Raw genomic sequence first — 18,315 nt, 5'->3', positions numbered from 1 at the left:
GCGGTGCTGCCGTCACGGTCGTCCGTATTGGCGGTAGCATTGGTACGAATGGCGTTTTTATCTTTCGCGGATTCTTTTTTATTTTCTGTAAGGTGCTCATGTTGGTCGTCTTTTTCTTTCACTGCTGTTTTTGAGGATTCAGCATTGGTTTGAACCTTCACTTCTTCCTTTTCGGCGTCAGAAGTGGAAGCATCACCAGCACGTGCAGTAACAGATGGCGATGCTGGGTCGCTAGTTCCATTCGATGTAATCTCCGTTTCAGTTAAGGGAGCTTCTTCTACTGGCTGTTTTGTTGAACCGGCGCTGGTGTGCGTCTGTTGCAATTTCCCCGTTGGTGCAGGTGCCAGTGAGCCTTGCGTTGCCGCTGGCCCTGTGGGTGAGCCATGCAGCGCCTCTTGTTTGCCGTTTTGTTGTTGTAAGTGACGTTGTTCTTGTGGTTCACGTTTCTTGTCTTTTTCTTCCCGTTTAACATTATTTTCTTTAGCAATTTCTTTGTTTTCCGCCAGATTTTTCCCTACAAGGTTGCGTGATGCTTCCTGGTGACTCTGACTTAAAATCGCTTCCGGAGTACCTGTGCCAGGTGCAACAACTTCTTCTCTACTTTGAGAAATAGGTTCCTTTACTTTTTGCTTTTCATTTTCTTTAGGTACATCACCTTTTCCACTGCCTCCCTGGGATTTATCTGCGGGTTCTTTTCTGGTTTTATGTTCAACGCTTGATTTTTGTTGTTTCCTCCGTTGTTCTTCTTCGGTGTCGTTCTCCGTTTCTTCGACTCGAGGACTTTCAGATTGCAGTTGTACTTCTACAGGTTGTTCAACCGGTAGAAGTAGACCTTCTGCTTGGTGGTCTCCTCCGTCTTGGAGTTGTTTTTGAGGCTTTGCTTCATCGACTTGCTCGTCTTTTTCAGAATCTCCCTTGTCCCGCGATTCCACTCTTTGTAATTCTTGTGCTTCATTAGGCCGGGATGAGGGCACAACGAGCTCCACAAGCTCTTCTTCACCACCGTCCGCAACTCCACCGCCGGCACCGCACCACAGCACGCAGAGGGCACACACCAGCAGCACAAGGCCAGTCATCATCATCGCCATCACTCCTGTCACTTGCGTGCAGCCTTCAGCACAAACTAACACCCCGTCAACGCAGAGTGAAAGCAAAAAGAGTGGCACAGTAAAAAACGCCAGCAGGATCATCACGCATTTCATAAGAAATATTGAACAAATGAAAGAGCAAGAAACGCACAACGCCCTGCAAAAACTTCAAAAAAACACACAACAAATGGAAGATGAACCAAAAGTAAAAAAGCAGCAATAAAGTAAAACAGTAAAAACACAAGAAAAAAACCTGCACCCAAGTGGCTCCAGTGCGCATGCGCCCATCCTCAACAGTGCGTCCACACAAACAGTTGCAAGCGTGTCGTGCATATGAGTGTGTCCGCGATGCGTTCAACGTGACGGATGCAGGGAGCCACAACGCGGAGCACACAGCAGGGCAGCCGAAGCAAACAAAGCAAAAAACAATCATTATTTTCTCTTATTTACTTACATTGGACCACAGTAGACGTACAGATGTCCCCGTGGCTTTGAGTGCTGGCACGCACAGCCCGCATGCACCTCTTCAGCCCACAGCGGTGTACGCCAGCGCGGATGCGGCAAGCACCAGCGGGGTACACACCCACGCAGAGCTGCTGAGGCTGCCGTCGATTCTGTGAAGAAGTGACGGTGCGCGGGTGGTCGCCGTATTTGGCGCCTCTGTATTTGTAGTACTTGGTGCCTCTGGCGCAGTGGTGGTCGTCGTGGTTGGTGCGTTTGTCGTAGTGGTGGTCGTAGTAGTAGTATTTGGTGTCTCTTCCGTAACATCTTTATTAGTATTTGTCTCTTCCGTATCGTTGTCTAGACCTTTTACCACCAACGTATCGGAATTATGCGTTAAAGCTGCCGAATTGGTATTCAAACCGTCTGACCCCGGCTCCGCAGAAACAATTTTTCCACCCTGTGCAGTTGACAACACACCTGATCCCTCTTCCGAAACGGGCCTAACTGGTCGATCACGCTCACTGGAAATAACCGGTTTCGGGACTTTATCGGTACCTGAGTTTAAAGAATTGCTATTCAAACCCAGTTCCTCTGGTTTGGACGGATTACCGCGGCCATCCTGATCTTCACAAGTCCCTATGACCCATAAGGACGGGCAGCAGCACAGGGCGAGCACCAACAGGGCGCACAGCAGACGGCACGTCATCATCGTGAGTGTGGTCGTTCAGTGGTGTGGAGCTGACCTGCACAGTGAGGGACATGGAGAGCAACAGGGGAGACGAGAGGTGCGGCAGACACACACAGAGGGCACACCACATGAGGAGAGAGCAGCAGCCAGGCATGCACCGTACGCCGCACACCACGCACGACACACACTCCAATCCACGGCAACAGGCACACACACACACAGCCCTGCCGCAGCACCAACACACAGATGGAAGAGGGAGAAGCAAACAGGAGCGGCACACAAGGCTCCACCGCATGCACATACGGCGAGAGCGGTCCGTCGTGTCTGCACGCCTCACGGAGGGTACGCACACACACAAGAGGAGGTGCAGCGCACACAGCAACACAAAAGCAAAGTAACAATAAAAAGGAGATCCCCGCACACCACGTGAATTGTTGTTCCACGGGAAGTGCAGCCAATATTCATCACAAAAACAATTCAGTTGTGTTTGGCCTTCGTTCATATTCAGCGCACGCCACTTCATTCAGGCGCGGGAACCACCGCAGCAGCAGCCGCACACGCAACAACAACAAGAAGCAAAAGAGGGGAGGTGGTGTGGGAGACAGCGGTGCTGCCGTCACTGTTTTGTGTGTTCGTCGTATCAGTTGTGTTGGCGGTTACTGTCGTTGCTTTTGTATCTTCCCCAGTCCCTTCTGAGCCTTTGTCATGGTGGCTTTGTGGTGTGGCTGCGGTCTCAGGCAACGGAACATTTTTTTGACCTTCACTCGTGGTGCCTTCGCCATCCTGCTCGCGGGAATGAATACCGTCCTGTGGAGGAGGTGGTGAGGGATTTCCTTCCACAATTCCCGCAGGCAGTGTGTTCTCCCCGTTAATTGTTGTGAGTGCGCTCTCTACCGCTGCTGTATTTTCGTCGGTTTCCTTTTTTCCTTCAACTTCCGTTTGCGTATGATTGACATTTAATTCCCGACTGCCGGAAGGAGAAATGCTCTCTGCGGATGAAATTGACAGTTCTGTTTGCTTCTCACTGCCAATTAACTTCTTTGCGGTGGAACCTGAGCCCAGTGCAACTGTTCCCTCTTGACCACTCTGCCCTCGTACGTTTTCTTCTCCTTCATCTTCCGTTCCTCCATCATCATCATCACCTTCTTCAATATCGTCATCAACATCCTCATCATCTTCCTCTGTGGGTGTGGAAAGTGAATTTTCTTTAGCACCTGCTGCTCCACCTTTTAAATCCTGCGTGCCTTGTGAAGACGTTTCAAGTCCTTTTGATTCCGGCGGAGACTTACCACCATCCTGTTGCGCACCAACTCCCACCCCCGCATCACATCGGCCGCAATTCCAGATAAAACACACCACAGCACGCAGAGGGCACACACCAGCAGCACACGGCCAGTCATCATCATCGCCATCACTCCTGTCACTTGCGTGTAGCCTTCAGCACAAACTAACGCCCCGTCAACGCAGAGCAAAAGCAAACAGAGTGTCACACAGCCACCGCAACAGCCACCGCACAGTAACAAATGTCAACACACCAGCAGCTGCGCACACACCACGAGACAGTTGGAATCAGTAGAATAGCAGAACTCGCACACCGCCCCGCTAAAAAATTTAAAAGGCAAAAAAAAAAACAAAAACAACAACCAATAATTAAAAAGAAAAAACAAACCAGGAGCTCCGGTGCGCATGCATACGAGTGTGTCCGCAACGCGTTCAAAGTTGCGGATGTGGGGCACAACGCGGAGCACACCGCACGGCAGCAGAAGCAAACAAAGCAAAAAACAATCATCATAATTACACTTACTTTATACATCGGACCACAGTAGACGTACACATGTCCCCATGGCTTTGAGTGCTGGCACGCACAGCCCGCACACACCTCTTCAGCCCACAGCGGTGTACACCAGCGCGGATGCGGCGAGCAGCAGCGGGGCACACACCCACGCAGAGCTGCTAAGGCTGCCGTCGATTCTGTGAAGAAGTGACGGTGCGCGGGTGGTCGTCGTAGTTGGCGCCTCCGCAGACGTAGTACTTGGCGCCTCTGGCGCAGTGGTGGTCGTGGTGGTTGTCTGGGCAGGAGGTTTGTTCGTCGTGGTCGTCTTTGCGGGATCTTCGGCTTCCTTATCTGTGAGGTTTGCACATTTATTAGTGTCACTTTGTAACCCTGTCGTACCGGTCAAACTTTTTCCCGCTCCGGCATCATCTCCTGGCTTCTCAGCCGGCTTAGTCACTGGTGGTGCGGGTGGCCCTGACTGTTCCTTCACCTGTATTCCCTCTGTTGAGGAGGACGATGAAATTGTGACACCTAAATGAACTTGAGCACCAAGTGTATGGCTCGTTTTAGGGTCCGGAGACTGCATAGTCGTCGTTGTGGTCGCCTTGGCGGAATTTTCATCAGCCGTATCCTGCGCAAAGCATAAGAAAGGGCAGCAGCACAGGGCGAGCACCAACAGGGCGCACAGCAGACGGCACGTCGTCATCATCGTGAGTGTGGTCGTTCAGTGGTGTGGAGCTGATCTGCACAGTGAGGGACATGGAGAGCAACAGGGGAGACGAGAGGTGCGGCAGACACACACAGAGGGCACACCACATGAGAAGAGGGCAGCAGCCAGGCATGCACCGTACGCCGCACACCACGCACGGCACACACTCCAATCCACGGCAGCAGGCACACACACACACACACACACACAGCCCTGCCGCAGCACCAACACACAGATGGAAGAGGGAGAAGCAAACAGGAGCGGCACACAAGGCTCCACCGCATGCACATACGGCGAGAGCGGTCCGTCGTGTCTGCACCCCTCACGGAGGGTACGCACACACACAAGAGGAGGTGCAGCGCACACAGCAACACAAAAGCAAAGTAACAATAAAAAAAGGAGATCCCCACACACCACGTGGATTGTTGGTCCACGGGAAGTGCAGCCAATATTCATCAAAAAACAGTTCAGTTGCCCTCGGCCTTCGTTCATATTCAGCACAAAACACTTCATGCAGGCACGGCAAATACTGCATCAGCAGCCGCACACTCAAAAATAAGCGCGGGAATGGAATAATGCAAGCAACTATTTATTTGTGTTTCTGTTTGAACGTTGGCAGATGTCTGCATGCGTTTTGTTTTTTCTTTGCGGAGGGCAAACCTTCATGCCTGGATCGTGTGTTGGGGATTTCTGCAGGGTACACAATTTGTTTTCTTTCCTCTTGTGCATTTTTTTATTGTGTTGGTGCAGCCAAGAATTCGGTTTGTGATGTTCCTGCCTTTCGCCGGTAAAGTGTTGCAATAGATGCTTTTGTTTTCCTTTCGTTGCTGTGGCTCCTGATTCCTCACCGTTTATTGCGGTGGAAATGAAAATATGTGAGTGGATTCCCACGCACCAGAACGCACCTTCGCTCCTATTTATTGCTGCATGGAAGGGCGTGTGTGTTTGGTGGTGTCTCGCCCATATACTTTGTGGGTGCACATTCCCCTGCAGGCTGAGGGCGGGATGACGCTCCGTTGCGGTGCACTTCCGTCGCATGCCGCCCACTGTGATCCATCATGCATCACCCTCTCACACATATTCCGTGGTGCCACACCGCTGATATTATTGCAGCCACTGTGATTCCGCATACTTCGCGCATTTGATTGTGCCACAATACATCCGCTCGTGTGGCCGCCGCATCCAAACAGCGGTGCCCAACACCGTGAGCGGCAGTCCACATCCTTGCATGTCCCAACGCAGTGGTTTTTGACTGTCAGCCAGGCGTCAGACAACAGGAGAGTCTTGTGCTGGCAGTACAACACACGGAGCTGCAGTGAATGACTCGGGCGGGGACGCATCTTTTCGTCGCAAAGCAGTGAAAAGGAGTCGGGCAAAATAATGCCGGCTGCACTCACGACACCATATCCACAGCCAAAGCATGCGACGTGATGTGTGTTTCACTGGTGCTGTGAAACGCCTGCAGACGACGTCACTAGTGGAGGCGCGCCACCCATGATCAGCGGACAGACAATAATCGGCATGGGAGACCACAAAAGGCAGCAACGACGCCAGCAGCAGGAGCAGCTCTCTCCCTCTCTCTGTTGCCTCCGAGAAGTAAATATTCCACCAGCCACAGCCGACTGTGCCATCGTGACACTCCATGCACGTCGTGGCTGCGTCAACACATCCTGTTCCCTGCTGCGCCTCAAAAGATGCCTCACTCCGTCCACTAAGTGCATCGGTGTGGGCCGTGCCTCGGCTGTTCGTGAGGACCACAACGATGTGAGGGTCACCGAGTCGCAGCATGTTTGTTGTGACGTTGTTGTATGGCACCTGCACACACACACGCAGCGCCTGCATCCCTCCCTTTTGTGTCCGCCCTCCGCCGGAGTGGCCACACACACGGGCAGCAGCAAAATCACTTCACCCTCGACGATCCAAAGTCAACACCGACATCCCTCGCGACGCAAAAAGATCTCATTTGCCAGCACGGGCTTCCTGCCGCCCTGCCATCGACGCTAAAACACGGCACAGTGCACGCACTTATTTTCCTCGTGTGCAGTCAGCCGTTTTCTTCACACATTCTTCGATGGGCTGATGCCCACAAAAGCACGCCACAAAAGGCCACTGTGATCGCACACGCTCTTGCGATGAGCGTCGGTGTGTGCATGGATCCGCTGCTCACACGTGCTGGCAGGCAGCCTGCAGCCGGTGCCCTCGTGCCAGTTCGTCGGCTCCAGCACGGAAAAGAGAAAACGGCCCATTCCCGATGCACTTATTCCCACCAGCAGCACCAACACGCTGGTCGCCAGCCGCCATTCCTCAGCACATCCAGGAATGCTGAAAAGTGACGTGGAACTGTCAGCCAGCAATGCCACAATCCCCGCACACATTTCGGCTCCACCAGAGAAGACACACAAATCACAAACAACACCCTCCACACGTCATCCAAACATCATTCCAACACACCGCGACACGCCAAACAGAAGTATTCGTCACCCCAATGCACCTCCTCACACAATCACATAGTCCATGCACCACGCACGGCAGCAGCTCACACGCGGTCAAACAAATGTTCTTCGGATCAGTGTTATTCACATGCTGCGGTGGGAAGTAAACAAAAGAGACGAGCTGCCAAACCCCAAAAGAGTGCCACGACTGGCCGCAACTCAACGGAACGCAGCCACTCAAATGAATTCAGTTCCAATACCCTCAACCTCCCACCTTCCCCACAAAAGCTGCAAAAGATTGAAAACAAACGCACCGTCCAATAAATTCTTTGTGCAACACCAAAAGAGGCCGCAGTGCCTTATGCTGTCCTCACAGTAGGTTGTTGACGCCTTCACGGGGACAGACGCCCATTGGCTATTTAAAAAGACGTGCTACACCTGCGACGCATCTCCTGCGCTTTGAGGCGCACGTGCCTCACTACCACCAGAGACGCCCACGCACCGTCTGTACGCAACAAATCGTCAAGGAACGAAGAATTCGTCAGGCTGACAGCAAGACATCCACCGACAAATCACATCGCAGACATCATCACAAACACCAGCAGCGCCAAAAGACCGCAGAGTAAAGTAACGTCGATCAACGGACGCATGGCGTATGTCAACGAAAAAACTTGGTGGCGTGACAGGGATACAAGAGGCTGACACTCTCTCAACAAGAAAGGAACAGCATCATAATACAAAAAGACAATTTAGGCGTCCACAGTCGAAGCAAACCTCCGATCAAAAAGGAGGAATGCATGCACGCACCCGCAACACAAGCAAACCAACAAAAATGCCAAAGCATGGGACGACCAGCGCACACACTCTCATTGCTCCCGTAAAGCAAAACACACACACAGAGAGAGAGAAGAACGAGTGTGTGTGCGGGCGGTGCACGGCTCTCTCTCCCTCACTCTCACGCGGCCACCACCGCAGCAGCAGCCGCACACGCAACAAGAAGAAGAAGCAAAAGAGGGGAGGTGGTGTGGGAGACCGCGGTGCTGCCGTCACTGTCGCCAGGTATCGCCGTGTCATTTCTCTTGGTGATGGTGACATTTTCTGTTGAGGTTTCTCCTCCTGCTTGAAGTTCCGTTGCTGTTGGTGATGGTTCTGCGGATGATGATCGTGGAGTTGTTTGTTTTACTGGTGGGTTGCTGGTAGTAGAAGATAGGCTTGTAGTGGCTTTCGGTCCGACGTCTCCCTTCTCCTTTTCAACTGCATCCCCACTATCATATAGGATTTCTGCGGCTTCTTCTGAAGTAGAGGAGCCCTGTTTTGCTTTGGATTCTGATCTCTCCTTTGGCTGCTCGTTGGGCAATGCGGTTCAAAGAGACATTTTTTCCGACTGTAGACCATTTTCTGAAGGTTGCGTGCTCTGAACAAATGGGGCATCGATGGCAGAAGATGAAGAAATGCCAGCCGTAGAAAGAGGAGAAACTGAAGAGTCACCTCGAGAACTGCCACCGGGTCGGGTTCCATCAGATTCTGGTGATTGTGGCGGTCTTATTGCTTGGCCCGCCTGTCCTGCATGTTCTGCTGTTTTATCTCCACTGGTCAACATTTTCTCTGCTGGTGTTGGAGATGGGTTCCTTTCGTTTTCTTTTGGGCCATCGCGTTCCTGCGTTCCTTCTGAATGATCTTTTGGTGGTTCTTCATGACTTCTTGTTTCCTCATCTTCCGCTTTCTTTACTTCTACTTTTTCTTCTTTTCCTGCCGCCCCACCATTATCTCTTGGTGGTTGTTTGACAGAAGTTTTTTGAGGGCTGGCCTTTGTTATGTCTTGCGAATCTAACGGTCCTTCTGAGGTGTTCAACAATTCACCGACTGGAATTCGTATATCCGATTCTTCTTCATGGCCGCCCTCAGATAAAGTCTGTGAACCCCTTGATGGTTCATCTTGTAGTTCAGTAACATCATCACCCTCCGCCTCCACCGCAGCACCGCACCACAGCACGCAGAGGGCACACACCAGCAGCACACGGCCAGTCATCATCATCGCCATCACTCCTGTCACTTGCGTGTAGCCTTCAGCACAAACTAACTCCCCGTCAACGCAGAGCAAAAGGGAAAGGAGAAATTCAAGTCCGCTACACCACGCACAGTAACAAATAGCAATGCGCACACACCATGAGGCAGTTGGAATCAGTACAATTGCAGAACTCACACACCGCCCTGCAAACCAGAAGTTAAAAATGCAGTAAAAAAGAACAACGACAGAGTTGAGAGTCCGGCATGACTCCCAAAAAGTAAAAAAATAAAAATAGATCAGGCACGACTTTTATTTTATTTGCCAAGCAGCAAAATGTAAACAACCACTGGTTTGTGTATACGTAATGCATGGACTGAAAAAGCAAGAAAAAAAATCGTACTGTTCCGTGAGCCCACACAACTCTCCTCACATTTCATGCGGCACACAGCCTGTCTCTCCAATCCTCATTTCGTGCAGTCCGTGGGATGCACAGCAGTGAGGCCGGCACCGCGTGTAGGCAATGGAATGAAACAAGGAGGAGAAACACGTCACTCATGACAGTGTGCGGCAAGCAACCATTGGCAGAAAAACACGGGGATGCTGATTATTCCAATGGGGCAAAAGCAGCAAAAAATAAATAAATAAAAGAAAATAAAAAAGCTTAAATTATTGACAAAACTCAGTGGGTAATGCTGGCAAGCTGCACGGTTATTGTTCCACGAAAAACCGCGGTTCCACCCTCCCTCACACTTCAGCAGAGCGCCACAGTGCCTCACAGTCCCAGAATCAGAAGCAACAACACCCGAGACACACACCCATGCACGGTGCTCTCACCAATTTCGGCCATGGCCAACAAATCCGTGAAATGCCAGTACTCAAGCAAAAGGTCCTCCAGGCTTTTTTCCGCGCTGCGCTCCGATGGGATCTCTGGTTTCCCAGACGTTGTGCGCAAATAATCCTGTGCGGCATCACCGCCGCCCGACACGTTATCACTCGTTCAACATTTGCTAGGGCTGTGCTGTGCTCAGGCGTGGCTGTTGTACCTTCCAGAGGCATCAGATCACTGTTGCTGAGAGAATCGGGGTCGCTGTCCGTGCCCACGGCGGTGCGGGCATACGTGTCCTATTCATGCTCAACGTCTTGTTATTCGCTGGCCACTGTCTTGGCGGTGGACGGTTCGTTGTCTCTCGCTGAGCATGCATATGGATCCGCTGCGCTGCCACTTGACTCCCCGGACAGCCGCGCTCCCTGTGGGGCCTCAACGCGCAGCTGCCGGCAGCCTTGCATGCTCCTGCCGAGCGGAGTGTCCTGTCACCCAGCATGGCCTCAGACAGTTTTCAGTTCCTCGCCTGGCAGCAGCATCCCAATCGCCCACACGAGTTCCTGCCGCCACAGACTCCCTCTCGGCGATGGAGCCACTATGCCTTGGCTCGCCGGCGGTGCACGACGACGTCACCGAGAGGAGTTCCACCGTGCCGCTTTCACTGGCGGATCGAGGTCGCGCTGTTGGCTCCACATTTTCCCATGACTCTGCGGAATCCCACGCAACGTGACAGCGGACGCTGACGCCGTCATGGCACGATCCCTCCCGCAGGACTGCGTCAATGCCTGGCACGTGGGCTTCCTCGCTGCAGTCAGGCGACTGTACTGGAAAGATGTCCAGGAGGAAAAGGAAGGCGCGCACACCGCGTGACAGGCGCTTGTCGGTGTGGCGAGGACTCTAATCCTGGTGTCAACACGGGCATCGTGCCCGAGTGGCGGCACCGCGCGCAGGTGCGATGCGACTCCTGCCCTCTATTCGGCAGGCCGCACGCGCCCTGCAGACCGCAAGTAACTCCCTGTGTCGGTGGCGCCGTCCCTTCCCAACCGAGGATAACGGCCCGCCTCTGCCGGAGCTTCTTCCCGACGTGAGCGCCGCAACCCCTTTCCGACCAGCGAGCGGCGGATCGAAATTCTCCTGCACAATCTGCGGCGGAGCGCTCGTCCATCCACAATATGACGGCACATGCCCGACGTGCTCGGCCTGGCGTTCCGATAGTTTGACAGGCCTCAACTTTGCATGCCGCAATGGCGCCGCCGTCTTCTTAGCAGGCGCCTCGCGCGCAGGTCGCCAACGAAAGATCCAAGCACGCCAGCAGGAAAGACACGCAGGAAACACAAACGCGGGCATTCGAGGTGGACCAGGCTCTTCCGCCACCGCCTCATCACAGACGCCACGTGCTGCTGATCCCCGACGGACCACGGGATACTCCGCTTCATCCACTGCGGTAATGCCCGTCGTTGAGAATATGGACTGTGGCTGTTTGGACCGCCTCAGCCCGCACGACGGCCTGTTTGCGAAGGAATACTTGCCACTTTTGTACGGACGGCCCTTGCTCTACTCACCGATTGCCGGCACAACACGCAAAAAAGAGTAAACATAATGTAAGTTGTTTAAATGATGAATATTGGCTGCACTTCCCGTGGACCAACAATTCACGTGGTGTGCGGGGATCTTCTTTTTGTTGATTGTTACTTTGCTTTTGTGTTGCTGTGTGTGCGCTGCACCTTCTCTTGTGTGTGTGCGTATCCTCCGTGAGGGGTGCAGACACGACGAACCGCTCTCGCCGTATGTGCATGCGCGGAGGAACCTTGGATGCGTTCTTTTTTATTTTTTTCTTTTTTACTTTGTAGAACTTCCGGTTTGCAGGGCGGCGTTCGAGATCTGCAATTGTACTGATTCCATCTGTCTCATTTTTGTGTGCGTTGCTGTTATTTTTTACTCTGCGTGACTCTCATTCCTGGATGGAACAGTGTGCGGTGGCTGTGTGACTTGTCTCTCTCCTTTCCTTTCACTCTGCGTTGACGGGGAGTTAGTTTGTGCTGAAGGCTGCACGCAAGTGACAGGAGTGATGGCGATGATGATGACTAGCCGTGTGCTGCTGGTGTGTGCTCTCTGCGTGCTGTGGTGTGTTGCGGCCGATGGAGCTGTTGGTGTGGTTTCTGGTGGGGACGACAACAGTCTGAAAGAATTATTTATTCCAGTTGCGAGATTGCAGGAAAGACAAGAACAAAGAGCAACAGGAGCAACAGCTGACGCAAAGGCAGCAGCAGAAGCAGCAGAAACAGCAGTCGCAAAAGCAACAGCAGCAAAAGTAGCAGCGGAAGCAGCAGCAAAGGCAAAAGCAGCAGCAACAGAAACGGCATCAAAAGCAAAAGCAGCAGCAGAGGCAGCAGCAGAGGCAGCAGCAAAAGCAAAAACATCAGCAGAAACAGATGAAACAGCAGCGAAAAAAGTAACAGTAGCAGCGGAAGCAGAAGCAAAAGCAGCAGCAGCATCAGAAGCAGCAAAAGCAGCAGCCACACAAGCAACAGCAACAGCGGAAGCAGCAACAAAGGCAAAAGCAGCAGCAGAAAAAGCAGCAAAAGAAGCAGCAACAGCGGCAGCAGCAGAAGCAGTAACAGCAACAGCAGCAGCAGAAGCAGCAGCAGAAGCAGTAACAGCAACAGCAGCAGCAGAAGCAGCAGCAGCAGTGGCAGCAGCAGCGACACAAGAAGCAGCAAAAGCAACAACAAAAGCAGCAGAAGCAGCAAAAGCAGCAGCAGAAGCAGCAAAAGAGGAAGCAGAAAAAGCAAAAAAAGAAGCAGAAAAGGCAGCAGAAGAAGCAAAAGCAAAAGCAGCAACAGCAGCAACAGCAGCAGCTGCGGCAGCAGCAGAAGCAGCAAAAGCAACAGAGGCAGCAAAAGAAGAAGCCGAAAAAGCAGCAGAAACAGCAGCAGCTGAAGCAGAGGCAGCAGAAGCAGAGGCAAAAGCAGCTGCAGAAGCGGCAAAAGCAGCAGAAGCAAAAGCAAAAGAGGCAGCTGAAAAAGCAGCAGCAGCAGCGGAATCACTGCGAGTTACAACAGTCGGAGAAGAAGCAAAAACAGCAACACATGATCAGGATAATTCAGTCGAACACCATTCTGAAGAAAAACAAGAGCTTCTACAAGAACAAGAACCGGAACGACAAGAAAAAGAACAGCATGAAAAGCAGCAACACCAACAGCGTGAACATTCCGCAGGAAATGGCGAAGAATCCCCGAAAGAAAAAACTGCTAATGGTACAAATGCAACTGCAATTAAGGATGACAGTGACGGCAGCACCGCGGTCTCCCACACCACCTCCCTTCTTTTGCTTCTTCTTCTTGTTGCGTGTGCGGCTGCTGCTGCGGTGGTGGCCGCGTGAGAGTGAGGGAGAGAGAGCCGTGCACCGCCCGCACACACAGTCGTCCTTCTCTCTCTCCCTGTGTGTGTGTTTTGCTTTACGGGAGCAATGAGAGTGTGTGCGCTGGTCGTCCCACGCTTCGGCTTTTAAATTTATTGTTTTTTTTGTTTTTTGTTTTTTGTGTATTTAATTTTTTTTCCTGTTTGTTTTAAATTTTTTTTGGTAGTCTTTTTTTGTTATTAATTTGTTCGTTTTTAATCTCTCATCGCTCGTCCCTTCTTTTTTTTTTTTAGCTTTTGGGGGCAGTCACTATGGACGTTTTTTCTTTTCTACTCTTCCCTCTTTTAATTGTTTTTTGCTGCACTCTTCCTGTGAGGGGTGCCGTGTGTTTCCCGCCCAACTGCTCCACTCGCACACCCACCGACACGCTCATGACGACGGCCCTGTGCGCCTCGCCTGCTGCACGCATGAGGAGGGGCCGCGACGAACGGCGCGCTGAGGGAGCCGTGACGTGTGGGCGTGCGACGAGGGCCTGTGGGGCGGAGCACACATTTCTTTCCCTCTTGTTTTGTTTTCTTGCGGCCCGGGCGGGCAGACACCCGCAGCGCCACACACACACACACAGCCACACCCTGCCGCCGTGTTTTTATGATTTTTTGCTTTGCGTGTGCATTTCTCGCGCCGGCAGTCCCTTCGCTGTCGGCCTTGTGAGCATTTCTCTCCCCTCTGATGATTTTTTTTCTTTTGCTGCGCTCACTCTCCCGATGGAGTGACGCGACCGCCGTCATGTCTGCGTGCTTCTCTCAGTCCCCACACACACGAAGAGTGACTGAGCTCTGCGGGCCGCACTCACGCGCCGATGAGAGGGCTGAGGGGAGCAGCAACACGCAGATGACCCCATGAAATATAAACGATGTGCGGACACACAGAGGGTCAGACGGTTGAAGGACATTTAAATATCTTTTAATTTTTATTTTGCGGGCAAAATATATGCAGACAGTTTGGTGTGGCCACATGGCAGCCGGCTGCTTTTTAAATTTGTGTGGAACAGTAATGGACGATTTCTTTTTCATTTATTTATTTATAATTATTTTGTGTGATGAGGTTTGTATAGGATGAAGGGGAAAGATGTTTTATTCTAAGTAAATCTTGTTTGGATTGCCGCTGCTTGGGCTGCAGTGCAATATCATGAGTTTCAGCGGTCTTCTTCTTGTTGCTTCCGCCATGCACCTCCGCTGTACATTTTTTTGCGTCTCTCCACATACTCTGCTCTCTTTTTTCTACTTTTATGCTTTGTGTTTCTGCAGGCACACACACAAGATGCACATTGCAGTGGATTTGAATGCTTCTTTTGCAGTGCATGCTGGCAGTTGCGTGTGGCGGCTGTTGTATTCTTCCGTTGCCATGAGGAGAAGGGAGGAGGGAGAGGGAGTGCGCAGCCCGAGTCTCCTTTTCTGCGGGTGTGATGCACCGCGTGTGACTGCGTTGAGTTTGGCTCCGTGTTTCATTGAGGGCGGGATGGCTGGAAATTTTGTTTCCGCGTCATGGATGGATGAGGGTCCACTGTCGCGTGTGGCTGGTGTGGTGGGTGCTCGCTCCGTGTGCGTTGTGTGGTGGCCGCGGGTTTTGGCCATTTCCCTTTGGCTGTGGGAATGAGCTGGGAGGAGATGCTGGTGGATGCTTTCTCGTGGTGTGTGAACTGTGCGGCTGGGCCTGCTGCCCTCTCCTCATGTTGTCTGCTGTCTCTTACTGTATCCGCTGTGCTCCGTCCCCCTTCCTCCTGTTCCATTGTTTTTCCTTTTGGCTTACGGATCAACTCACTGACTCCAGCGACTCCACTACAGGTGACGATGACTGCGATGGTGACGGTGCGGCGCCGTGTTGGTCCTTGCGCTCTTGTGCTGCTGCTGCTGCTTGTCCGTGTGCGTGACGGCTGTTGAGAGTCCTGGAGATGTATCTGGTGATGCGGATGCGGCGGTTGTGCCGGTAGATGTGTCGTGTGCTCCGAGTGACGGCAGCCTGAGCTACCGCGTGCGCGTGTGTGTGGGCGTGGAAAAGGTGTTCTGCTGCCAGTTCTGAGGCTCAGCATGAGAATTATACTTTCAGTGGCTTTGATGTGCGCATGCATGGCAGGAATGGTGAGCTGGGTGCTGTGTGCCATGTGGCCAATGCGATGCACACATGTAGCAACTGTGCTGCCAGCTGTGCAACGAAAGAGGAAGAGGCCACCGTTGCCTTCACGATGAACGTGACGACACATAAATACGCCGGCCCTCATGAATTGTGGTGGCGTCAATTTTCCTCTCGATGGAACCATCCATCCGCCTGCACGGAGCAGCGATGCTGAACAGACGGGCATCTGTCAGTCGCCGCCACCCCGTGAAGGGAAGGATGACACAAAGTCTGGTGGGACAACTGCGCCGCAAGTTAATGCTGAGCCGTCACGTCAAAACGAGGATTGGCGACAGTCTGCGGCGGCTGACGGACCGAACACCGTCGATCCGAGTCCCGCATCCAACACGGCGACCAACACGTCCGAGACGAGGCCTGAGTTTGCCGCCAATCCGAACGAAATGATGGTCCCGAATGCATCCAAGAAGAGGCCTTCCTTTGCCAACGGTCCGAGAATATTAGTGGCGCTGAATGCATCCGGGATCATGTCTGTCACTTATGGCGGCAGGGAACACGTTGCTGCGGATAACACGGACGAGGTGAGTGAGCGCAACGCCACTGGACACAAAACTCCTTTCTTTAGTAAATGGCGTTGCAGGCAGTGGATTTGTTGCTGAGGGTGATGCGGACGGATTGAGTCAACGCAATGCCTCTGGACACGAAAACCCCAATTACGAGAATTCACCGCGCAGTATTCCGGGAGCGGTGTGTGTCCCGACGACTGCTTTGCCCTGCTCAACGACGCGAAATTGACACTGCGGGAGTTAACTGTTGACGGCACTGTGCGTGTGTGCGTGTATTGGGCGTAGCTGCTTCTTCTGGGATTGTGTGGATTTGTGGCGGTCTTGTGAGCCGAAGAGTGTGGAATTGCGACTCCTCACGGAGAACATGTGCTGCGTTCCCTGCGTGTTTTCTTTTATTATTTACGTTTTTTTTTTTTTTTATTTTTTTTTTTGCTGTTAGTTTTGTTGTTTTTACTGGAATGATAAGTATCCTTGCTGTTCCTTTATTTAATGCTCGTTTGCTGTACTTTGTCATGTGTGACGTGTTTCTCCTCCTTGTTTTTTTTTTGTTGCCCACACGCGGTGCCGGCCTCATTGCAGTGCGTCCCACGGACTGCCCGAAGGAAGGATTGGAGGAACAGGCCGGATGCCGCAATGAAATGTGAGGAATGTTTTGTGTGGGCTCAGGAAGCAGGACGATCTTTTTTTATTCAATGCAGGCAATATGTATACACAAACACATGCTTATATTGCGCCGCTTGGCACATAAAATAAATGTCCTGCCGAATGAATTTATTTATTCTTTCCGAGAGCCCTGCCGGACACTCAACTCTTTTTTTTTTTTTTGCTTAACTTCTGGTTTGCAGGGCTGTGTGCAAGTTCTTCAATCGCACTGATTTCCTCTGCCTCGACGTGCGTGTTGCTGGGGTGCTGCCACTTGTTGCTGTGGCGTGGCTGTGTGACTTCTCTCCTTTTGCTTTCACTCTGCGTTGACGGGGAGTTAGTTTGTGCTGAAGGCTACACGCAAGTGACAGGAGTGATGGCGATGATGATGACTGGCCGTGTGCTGCTGGTGTGTGGCCTCTGCGTGTTGTGGTGCGGTGCCGGCGGTAGATGTGAAGATGTGGTGAAAGCTCCTGAGAGGGGTGGTGAATCTCCGCAAACAAAACCCGAGACGCCAGATTCAGGCATTCTGGGAACGCAACCAAAAGTAACAATAGATAATGAGGAAGATGAAGACAGTGATGCTAATGAGAAAGAAGAATTGGAAGAGGAAAAAGCAGAAAAAATTAAAGCACCAACCCAGACACACGAGGGTAAAAAGAATGAGGGAGCATCCCTACCACCGCCACCACCAATACCATCGGGAGGCCCAACAGCAGAGCGAGGAAACCCACAGAATCCAAGAAAAGTAAAGAACGAAGCCACGCCGTCAGGATCCAAAAAGGACTCAGAAGCACCGGAACCGCCTTCAGGGGTTGCTACACAAGGGCAGCACAGTCATGACACAGAAACAGAGGATTCGACGAAGAATGCAGCAACCGGCAGTCCAGCAGAACCAACATCCTCATCTACCTCTACAAGTGGCAGCGGTGATCATGTCCACAATAAGGCAGATAAGGATGATGCTCAAAGCTCTGAAGGACAACACGACAGCCTTGAAACTGGCAATACCAACGTTGTTCCAACTCTCAGTGAGACAGCACCACAAACGGCAAAAACAACCACCGCCGCTCGAATAAATGGTACGGCGACGCCTGGCGACAGTGACGGCAGCACCGCGGTCTCCCATACCATCTCTCCTCTTTTGCTTCTTCTTCTTTTTGTTGCGTGTGCGGCTGCTGCTGCGGTGGTGGCCGCGTGAGAGTGAGGGAGAGAGAGCCGTGCACCGCCCGCACACACACTCGTCCTTGTCTCTCTGTGTGTGTGTTCCCTTGCATGGACTCTCGCCCTCACCTCACCCCACGAAGCACACACATAATGTGCCCATTGTATATATTGCATGCACACCCATGCAGGCCCGTTGGTGCTCTCTTTTGCACCACACGCACCGCTGCCGTCCTGCCTGGCCGCATGGGCGGAGCACCGTAACTGTTTCTGTTTTTGTTTTTATTGCATTGAGTGGGCGACCTCTCTCTCTCTCTCCCTGTGTGTGTGTTTTGCTTTACGGGAGCAATGAGAGTGTGTGCGCTAGTCGTCCCACGCTTCGGCTTTTTGGTTTTTATTGTTTTACTTGTGTTGTGGTTGAGTGCACCTTTTCCGCACTTTCTCGATTGGCAGTTTGATTTGACCTTGGAGACTTGATTTTTTGCT

General features: G+C 52.2%; 6 protein-coding genes and 4 pseudogenes across 6 annotated transcripts, besides 25 other annotated features; 3 read left to right on the top strand and 7 right to left on the bottom strand.

Moving 5' to 3' along the window:
• Positions 1-763: a sequence feature (heterozygous, Esmeraldo-like haplotype).
• On the bottom strand, positions 1-1,088 carry Tc00.1047053506269.99 (mucin-associated surface protein (MASP), putative; the record flags this gene model as incomplete). The annotated part of the gene is made up of 1 exon (XM_804123.1): positions 1-1,088. A coding segment is annotated over one exon (1,088 nt), but the record flags the coding sequence as incomplete, so codon positions are not given.
• Positions 764-1,683: a sequence feature (areas merged during assembly that could not be assigned to a particular haplotype. This can correspond to areas where the two haplotypes were merged or to regions with more than two copies in the genome that were merged during assembly.).
• On the bottom strand, positions 1,615-2,241 carry Tc00.1047053506269.90 (mucin TcMUCII, putative; the record flags this gene model as incomplete). Its single annotated transcript, XM_804122.1, has 1 exon — positions 1,615-2,241. The coding sequence occupies one exon, from the start codon at positions 2,239-2,241 to the stop codon at positions 1,615-1,617; it is 627 nt and encodes a 208-aa protein (XP_809215.1).
• Positions 1,684-1,884: a sequence feature (heterozygous, non-Esmeraldo-like haplotype).
• Positions 1,885-2,441: a sequence feature (haploid, Esmeraldo-like haplotype).
• Positions 2,442-3,718: a sequence feature (areas not merged during assembly with more than two copies in the genome that could not be assigned to a particular haplotype).
• Tc00.1047053506269.79 lies at positions 2,740-3,633 on the bottom strand (annotated as a pseudogene).
• Positions 3,348-3,396: a microsatellite.
• Positions 3,719-4,268: a sequence feature (haploid, Esmeraldo-like haplotype).
• Positions 3,835-3,888: a sequence feature (T-rich).
• Positions 4,104-4,703, bottom strand: Tc00.1047053506269.70 (mucin TcMUCII, putative; the record flags this gene model as incomplete). The annotated part of the gene is made up of 1 exon (XM_804121.1): positions 4,104-4,703. One exon carries the CDS (start codon positions 4,701-4,703, stop codon positions 4,104-4,106), a length of 600 nt encoding a protein of 199 aa, XP_809214.1.
• Positions 4,269-8,190: a sequence feature (heterozygous, Esmeraldo-like haplotype).
• Positions 4,890-4,913: a microsatellite.
• Tc00.1047053506269.59 lies at positions 5,808-6,545 on the bottom strand (annotated as a pseudogene).
• Tc00.1047053506269.50 lies at positions 8,091-9,176 on the bottom strand (annotated as a pseudogene).
• Positions 8,191-8,533: a sequence feature (haploid, Esmeraldo-like haplotype).
• Positions 8,534-12,172: a sequence feature (areas not merged during assembly with more than two copies in the genome that could not be assigned to a particular haplotype).
• Positions 8,823-8,886: a sequence feature (GA-rich).
• Positions 9,772-9,802: a sequence feature (AT_rich).
• On the bottom strand, positions 9,895-10,341 carry Tc00.1047053506269.45 (annotated as a pseudogene).
• Tc00.1047053506269.40 (mucin-associated surface protein (MASP), putative) lies at positions 12,035-13,348 on the top strand (the record flags this gene model as incomplete). The annotated part of the gene is made up of 1 exon (XM_804120.1): positions 12,035-13,348. One exon carries the CDS (start codon positions 12,035-12,037, stop codon positions 13,346-13,348), a length of 1,314 nt encoding a protein of 437 aa, XP_809213.1.
• Positions 12,173-13,054: a sequence feature (heterozygous, Esmeraldo-like haplotype).
• Positions 12,199-12,320: a microsatellite.
• Positions 12,340-12,517: a microsatellite.
• Positions 12,555-12,734: a microsatellite.
• Positions 12,736-12,803: a sequence feature (CT-rich).
• Positions 12,813-13,004: a microsatellite.
• Positions 13,055-13,905: a sequence feature (haploid, Esmeraldo-like haplotype).
• Positions 13,479-13,618: a sequence feature (A-rich).
• Positions 13,906-18,315: a sequence feature (areas not merged during assembly with more than two copies in the genome that could not be assigned to a particular haplotype).
• Positions 14,399-14,421: a sequence feature (AT_rich).
• Positions 15,604-16,116, top strand: Tc00.1047053506269.25 (uncharacterized protein; the record flags this gene model as incomplete). The annotated part of the gene is made up of 1 exon (XM_804124.1): positions 15,604-16,116. The coding sequence occupies one exon, from the start codon at positions 15,604-15,606 to the stop codon at positions 16,114-16,116; it is 513 nt and encodes a 170-aa protein (XP_809217.1).
• Positions 16,428-16,454: a microsatellite.
• Tc00.1047053506269.10 (mucin-associated surface protein (MASP), putative) lies at positions 17,042-17,866 on the top strand (the record flags this gene model as incomplete). The annotated part of the gene is made up of 1 exon (XM_804119.1): positions 17,042-17,866. One exon carries the CDS (start codon positions 17,042-17,044, stop codon positions 17,864-17,866), a length of 825 nt encoding a protein of 274 aa, XP_809212.1.

The sequence above is a fragment of the Trypanosoma cruzi genome, genomic scaffold, assembly GCF_000209065.1.
Source record: "Trypanosoma cruzi strain CL Brener 1047053516393 genomic scaffold, whole genome shotgun sequence".
Lineage (NCBI taxonomy): Eukaryota > Euglenozoa > Kinetoplastea > Trypanosomatida > Trypanosomatidae > Trypanosoma > Trypanosoma cruzi.
This window is presented reverse-complemented; position numbering and strand designations above follow the sequence as displayed.